The sequence below is a fragment of the Xyrauchen texanus genome, chromosome 8 (assembly GCF_025860055.1).
Source record: "Xyrauchen texanus isolate HMW12.3.18 chromosome 8, RBS_HiC_50CHRs, whole genome shotgun sequence".
Taxonomy (NCBI): domain Eukaryota; kingdom Metazoa; phylum Chordata; class Actinopteri; order Cypriniformes; family Catostomidae; genus Xyrauchen; species Xyrauchen texanus.
The window spans coordinates 37064258-37072030 of record NC_068283.1 but is presented as its reverse complement, the minus strand read 5'-3'; the positions used below and the strand labels follow the sequence as shown (position 1 = coordinate 37072030).

The 7773-nt window shown below is 40.2% G+C and overlaps 1 protein-coding gene across 1 annotated transcript; it reads right to left on the bottom strand.

Annotated features, from left to right (window-relative positions):
* Positions 1 to 3356: 3356 nt before the first annotated feature.
* Positions 3357 to 7556, bottom strand: LOC127648153 (uncharacterized). The gene is made up of 7 exons (XM_052132744.1): positions 7455 to 7556; positions 7276 to 7365; positions 6804 to 6863; positions 6277 to 6382; positions 5828 to 6081; positions 3964 to 4150; positions 3357 to 3757 (listed from the first exon to the last, which is right to left on the bottom strand). The coding sequence occupies exons 1-7, from the start codon at positions 7554 to 7556 to the stop codon at positions 3594 to 3596; spliced, it is 963 nt and encodes a 320-aa protein (XP_051988704.1). The 3' UTR covers positions 3357 to 3593.
* Between the last annotated feature and the right edge of the window lie 217 nt (positions 7557 to 7773).

The following is a 7773-nucleotide window of genomic DNA, read 5'->3' as shown; positions in this document are numbered from 1 at the left end:
ATGTTTGGTGAGCAGGAGCTGAGGGTCTGTCCAATCATTGTCTGAGCCATCAATCAAAGCTGACGGGCCCAAGCGACATGAAAAGAAACCTCAGTGGCAGCCATTAACCGAACACCCCCCACCACCCCGTTCTCTCCCTCCCTTACTCTCTCTCAACCCCCCGTGCTTTGTTTTCCTTTCAACAGACAAAAACGGACTGACAAGATGGAGGGCTGGACATTAATCAAACCACCCCGTGGAACCACCTCTTCCTCCTGATAATAAATAAATTCCACTCTTCTCATTGGACAGATGCTCACATTTCACCCGACTTTTCCTCCTCCTCCTCACTCGTTCGCTCTCTATTTCTCAGTTTTAAGGGTCCTCATCTGCTCACAGTCAGAGTAATTCCCCACAGATCAGAGCAGGGCAGGTGTTAGGTTCACCCCTGTCCCTCTCCGGGGCCGTGTTGCCCTGACAACTGACCATACTCAGCCTCTCTTGCTTGCACAGTTGCTGTATGCGTGTTCTGTGGGTTTGGACCAGTACTCACCCCCCCTGTGTTTTAATTGAACATACATTTCACAGTGGGAGAACATACAGGGAGAGGAACAACAGCAAAAACATCTTATTACACGCATGACTATTAATATCAAGCATGGTCTGATTGTTGCTTCTTTATGGAAGGATTTCAGGATTTTCACTGGTGGAGAACTGTGCTTGGCCCAAGAGAGTACACATAAAAATAGTCTTTGTGACAGCTGGTGCTTCCCTATCCTGCCACAACAGAGACAAAAACAGAAGATTCCCAGGACGAGACAGTACTGTGCTTACTTAAGAACCGCTACGAATTAAAAACATTTAATTAATTATAAAAAAAGCACATACTATGCATATAAACAAAAGAAAATGTGGTTGTAACTTAAGACTTGCTCCATATTTACAACACAAAACATAACCTCAAAAAACAGCTGTTTAGTCAATACCCTTCATTTTAGTGCTTGTGTGGAAATGTGGAATGTACTGATGAATTGGTCCAGAATGACAACAAAACACAAAACAACTTTTTCGTTGTTTATAACACACAAACTTTGTAATTAACCCTTAATTGATCCATATCAACAAAACAAAATCCAAACAGCTTCTGTTCTGTCATATATTACATATGTAACCCTTCATTTTAAAGCCTATGTGGAAATGTGAATATTACTGACAAGTTGCTCCATCAAAACAAAACAGCTGTTTTGTCGTATATTACTCACAAACGCTGGATGTAACTATTCATTTGTGATTTTATGTGGAAATGTGGATTTTGCTGAAGAAATGGTCAATTTTAACAAAACAAAACAGCTGTTTTGTTGTATATTACTCACACAAACTGTGGATGTAACTCTTCATTTTAGAGCCTCTGTGGAAATGTGGAAACTGCTGATGAAATTATCTATTTTAACGAAAACAAAACAAAACAACAGCTGTTTTGTCGTATATTTCATACAAACTGTCTGTTATTTAATGTGGATGTTATTCTTAATTTTAGTGTCAAATCCCAAAAGTACAAGATGTGTTTAGATTGGGATTATGAGTACGGCATGATGATAATTTTTCTGATAATTTTTTGATGCTGAATAAACGTGCAAAGTCTCAGCACAGAAGTACATCTGATAGACCACGATTCTGTAGGGGAGGACCATTTACTTCAAAAAAAAAATTCTTCAGCTTGACAGGTAGAAGATGACAAATGAAAAGTTAAGATGGCACGTGCAGGCGTGTTAGTGAGCCGCAACGGGTACCGTGGCACCCTGCTTTGCAGGGCATTGTGGGATATGTCCTCCACCAGAGTGGCTGCCCAGATGACATATTACAGCTCTGTGGGAAACTCATGGGCCTACAAGAGAAGGCGTTTCTCAGGCATTCTGCAAACGTTTAATTTCGGTTGTCTTCCCTGCTGCTTTTACCCAGGTTCAGCTAGAGTCCTGCAGAGGGAAGAGACGTGTTTGTGTTGGCCCTATCAGAGAGGGATGGGAGCCCTGAGGACCGTGTAGTGCTCCAACCTTCATCTTTGAAGTTTTCAAGAGCTATGCTGTGAAAACACTGGCGAGTACAGCTAAAGGACTTCTGAAATTTGTAAATCAACTCGAGCCTTCAGAAATCAAATAACTGTGTTGTGCTGTGCTGTTTTATATATTCCCTTCCTTGCAATGTTTACATCCACACATTAGATAAAAGAAACAGGGAGGCCTCAATACTTGCTGCAATTTCAAAGTGATTCACACACAAAAAGCTGCCGATAATGCGACAACACAATGAGGATGTCTGAACCTGCAGAAACAAAAGAAGCCCATTGATTTGCTGTTAACAGAGTCGATGAGTGGAAATAGAAGCAGGGTCTGGAAGATGGCTGGATTGGTGAAGATATCGTCCCCAGTGCGACACTGCTGTTTTCCTGAACACCAATCTGTTGTATCATTGACACATAAATGGATTAGGGTCATGTATCACTGATAATGGTCTGGTCCTATGCTGGTGTGTCTGCGGTTCAGGTTGTGTGTGCGTGATAAGGCCTGTTGATTATGTACCATATGCAGTTCCCACGCCATCCTTTGTGCCATGTGTTCTGTGATGTTTTTTTCCAGAGAGGGATGGGCGGAGTGATACTGCTGGTGACTGTGGGGCTAATTTACTCGCACAGCCGTCGGCCTTCAAGAACCCTATATGTGCTTTTGTCTGGAAAGGTAAAAACATGTACAATTACATAGTCAATATGTACATTCATGCTGCTGATAAAACATTTTGAGTGATGCTTTCAAAATAAAATCCTGGGACCCAATTAGAAAAAAATCCTAATTTAAATGAATGTTCTGTTATTAATTTAGCAACCATGGTGGTTTCAGTTAGGATCCATTGATCTTGTACGATTTTAAAACTTAAGACAGGAAGTATCGGTAATACAGCCCCTGAAGCATATTAACGCCACATACATAAGCTAATGGAACATATTTTTAGACAGACAAGTTGCTTTTAATGGGTGTAATCACAGTGGTTTTGAAATGAGACCTGTAATGCTGTGTTTCTGAATGAAAAGGCCACGGTAAGGAGTCCCAATAAAGGAGGCACGTTTGTATATCCAAGACATATACACATTACATATGCACAGACATTTTTTTCACATTACGCTTTCAACATGTGATCAATTAAATACAAGTCTGACTACATCAATCACAATGTAACCTCCCACCCCCTGTGTTCACAGCTTTAGTCTACTTCATTTGAAGTTTTGGTTGCACAACAAACAATGTATGATTATTCACAATCGTTGGAAATCAATGGGAGTACACTGAAGCACTCATACACTTGTTCTCAAGTTATCAGTAAGTATGACAAAACTGCTCATTTTGCAGTATCAAAACAATAGAAAGTCACAGTTCTGTGTAATCAACATGATGAAAACTTATTGTTGGTCATATATTCTATAATCTATAGCTTAGACAATAACCTTTCAAATACATTGAGGACAAAATACTACCATCGTCTTCAATAGCTGTTAAGCTTGTTCCTTTGTAACAAACACAATTCATCGGGGACGGCCTGCCATTGGTTGGATAAAGTGTGAACACTCAATGCTCAAACATTGCTCCCGCCTCTTCGAAAGAGCCTACCAATCGATCATCAGCTGGGTGTGGCCTTTTTCGAAGTCTCTTGGCCTCATTCTGAAGCTTCTGTCGAATGTAGCCCTTTATTTCCGAATCTGTCTTTCCGGGGAAGAACCGTTGCACTGTCCCTGTGGGGAAAGATTGACTGGTAACCAAAAATTCTAACTTCTGACCACAATTAATCAAGAACCTTACAATGGCTTGATTGCAGTTAATGAAATGGAACAGAATGCATTTTTTTAATTAAGATTAGACTATCGAGAAAACACCCACGATGGTGTACTTCTTACAAATGGCACACAATTTCCTCACTGTCTGATCCATCATTACGTACTCAGAATGGCCTGGATCTCAAGAGCAGGAAGAGCTGGTTTAGGCATCCCTCGCTTGCCGTTAATTATGCCTGAGATAGAGTGAGAAGCCAGGCAGTCTCTGTCGTACAGACTGCGCAGCAGGTCGTTGGTAAGTTTTTGAGCGGTGGTCCCTGTGTTGCAGCGCTCCAGAAGATCAGCAGTGATAACCTGGAGAAACAAAAACCGTGTACAGCAGGTGGAAGTGATGAATTGCAAAGTTCATTTAAAAAAATGCAGTCAACTTACCAACCTTGTCTCACGAGAAGTCGTGATAATAGTGAGATGACTTAAAGGAATAGTTCACCCAAAAATGAAAATTGGCTGATAATTTACTCCTCAGGTCATCCAAGATTTTTAGGATTTAATTTCAGGCCTCCTCATTTAAACAACGCAAGTGAATGTACTCCATTTTTTGACGGTCCAAAATGTATATTTACGGTGCATCAAAATAATCCACACGACTCCAGTCAACAAATAAAGTTCTTCTGAACCCAAACGATTGATAATTTTTAGAAACAAAACAATACTTATATACAACTACAAATGTTCGCTTCCATACATCTCTGTGATGCACGCTCAAGTGAGGGATGATGTAAGCTCGTTGGTAAGGTCACACGTCACGTGGAGGAGGAGGCAGGATGTTTTTGGGAGGAAGGCACTGTTTACATTGAGCGCTGTACAAAAGTTTAATTGTCTTGTGGCATGTGTATCCTGGATGCTTCAACCTTCAGAAACAACAAAGAAAATGCATCGATTGCATATACATGATCATGAGTGATTGAAGCGAGGCTTATCACGCTGAACCTGGATATCAGTACACCCCTAAATTCTCTCAAATATTGGAGGGTGTGCAGTGAACATTTTACCCCTAATTATTTCAGACCATTGAAAGAAACAAAGGGTCGATATCTGAATTAATCGTCTGTGCCCATGCTGTTTTTCCAGCGAACTCAGGTATGTGAGAAAACTTTGTCATATAGCCTATATAGTAGCTATATTAACAAACAAAACATGATACTTTACTGATAGGGAGCATTGGGTCCTTCTGGCCTTCTACGGCACTTCCAGTTTAATTGTGGCAAACTGAAAAACACCTCTAAAATGCTGGGGCTCAGTAATGTTGGAAAACCATTATGTTCGGTAATGCAGCTAGGACTAGTAGTGTTCTCACTGGCTGTGAGAACTTGTGTGAATTGTTTCCAACGGTGAGATTGCTATGGTGCAATCGTGGCAGCACAGGCTCTCTGCCTGTGTTGGCATTGGTTGGCATTTACTACATGTGCATCACCATGTCTCCTTAGATCTTTTTTTCCATTTTGGACCGTCCAAAAAAATTTGTACATTCACTTTCATTGTTTTAAGGAAGAGGCCTGAAAGGAAATTCTAAAAATCTTAAATTCTGTTTTGATGAAGAAAGAAACTCAGAAACGTCTTGGATGGCCTGAGGGTGAGTAAATTATCAGCAAATTTTCCTTTATGTGTGAACTATTCCTTTAAGAATCTTAAGAAATCGAATGAGTTGGCTTGTACAAACAAAAGTAAGACTTTTACTCCAATAGAGAAAAACAAACATACCAACAAACAATGATATTATGATTTTTCCTAAGTTTAACCCCTAACCTAAACCTAATCATAAATTCTAACCCTTGTGTGAAATTGTATGAGTTATTGTTTTTGTAGTGCCTCTAAAGGTTCATTTCACCAGGAAACGATACACGCAACGAGTTATGTAAAAATTATTCGCCAAAAAATGTACGTATAGTAGAGCGATTCTATAAGTTCTATATCTTTTAACTATATCTTTAAGGACTATGCTTATATGGTCATCTAAAATATAACTCTTACTTTCTGCTCAAGAAGTGTTCCATTCCTTTGTGGCACTGTTTGTGTGACCTCAAACTGACCACATCTCTGCTGATTTGAACTTGCACATTCAGTCGTTCTTCCACTGGGCACCGTTGGATGAGAAATATCACTGGGTGGCCCGCTTCCCTCGAGCACCTTTGGAGAACTTAGAGTTGCGGTTTCGTTGCTACAGCTCAGCCATCTCTCACTCCTCTCAATTAACTCTTCCAGAGTCTGTGCCAACTTCCCACATGCTGTAAAAGAGCATCCCACCTTGAATTGGATTTTCTTTCTTGATTCTCATGTTACAGAGTCAAGATGTAATTTGGGCCATGAAATCAATGTCTCAAAACAAGTTAACCCGTTAACCTCGCAGCAGTATTAAATGTTTCTTTGACACGCATGGCTATGTTTGTTTACTGAATTTTCCTCAGATGTCCAGTCTGTACCTGTAAGGCTCCTGAGTTGCTCCCTGAGGCCGTCCAGCTCCCTCTGCTTACTCAGCACCATGGCAATAAGCTCTGCCCTTGAATGGGATTGGAGACTTCCGAACTCCTGGAAGAACACCATCCGCATCACAAAATAACACAGTTCATGGACACACTGATTCCATTGAGCAAGGGTGTAGATTTGGCTTGAATATGGGGGGTTGGGTCAGTGTGATGCATATACATGTTTCCATTGATCACTGTATAAATATTGGGAGATTGAACTAGCTTATTTTGAGTATTGGGGTTTTGGGAATCCCCCATCCCCTCTGGAATCTACACCCCTGCCTTTGAGTATATCCACATCAGAAAAACACCTGTGATTATTTTAGGTCCACAAAGCACATTTGGGATTAAAAGAATGTAAGTGCATTTGTAACCAAACACACTAAAGGCATTTCACTGTAAGAAGCGAAGTTTGATTCATGCAATGGATTTGATTGCCTTATTATTACGTAACAACTAAAGTAGCAGTAGTACTATGTTACCTCCACAGTAAAATCTGCATCCCTTGTAGCATCTCCTATTGACTTGTCAACCTCAAACGCCTGTGTGCAAATAAAACAAATGTCAATTTAAAAGTCTGCTGCTGGTAGACGTTGCTGTTCTAACTATTGTAAAGTCACTTTTCTAACTTTAGGGAAAAGAAAACAGAGCTTCTGATTTCTGAATTTCTAAAGAAAATTACAATGGCTTATGATCCTACTAACCCTTATAAAAACCCATACAGATACTGCAAGTCTAATATGTAAACATTCTGGAATTATTTTAAAGTTTTTAAATAATTACATTCATTTTTCATATAATTTGGAATGTTATCATGAAAATGTGGTATGCACCGCATGCATTGCCATAGCTGCAGTTGCCAGGTTATTCTAGTGTATTCTGCAATGCTTAACAGCTGGAAAACAACATTGATTTTTTAATATTGCTTCAAAAATAAGAAGTAGCCTAACAAACCCTTGTTTTGAACTTCACAAATTCAACATTACACGCTGAGATCTCTGCTCCATTTATCCCTCTCCGTTTTCTGTTCTTCGTTGCTTCTTGCTGAAAGACAATCGCATTAATTAAATCAAAGGTCTAGAAAAAAACAAAACATGGAACACACACTCGATAAAAGGCTGATGTGCACATACACTGAGGATGTGATTCTCCCTCGCGCCGGTTTCTTCATGATGCTCCTCGAATCCCTCGTATCCATTAAACAGGATGCGCTTTGCTATTGTTTTTCTCCTCATCTTTCGCCCATTAGCCGTTTTCCCCGCCGCAATCCCGTCCGATTCTTTATCATGTCGGTCATGGCCACGCGCAGATCCGTGACAGCCTGATGACTTTCACGCTCGTGGCATTTCGATTGAAGTTAAAGACACTCTGGCGTGTCAACATCACGAGTGCGACTTGAAAGATTTGTAAACGAGTCAAATGTATTCAAAAAGGGACCCCCAAAAATATAAA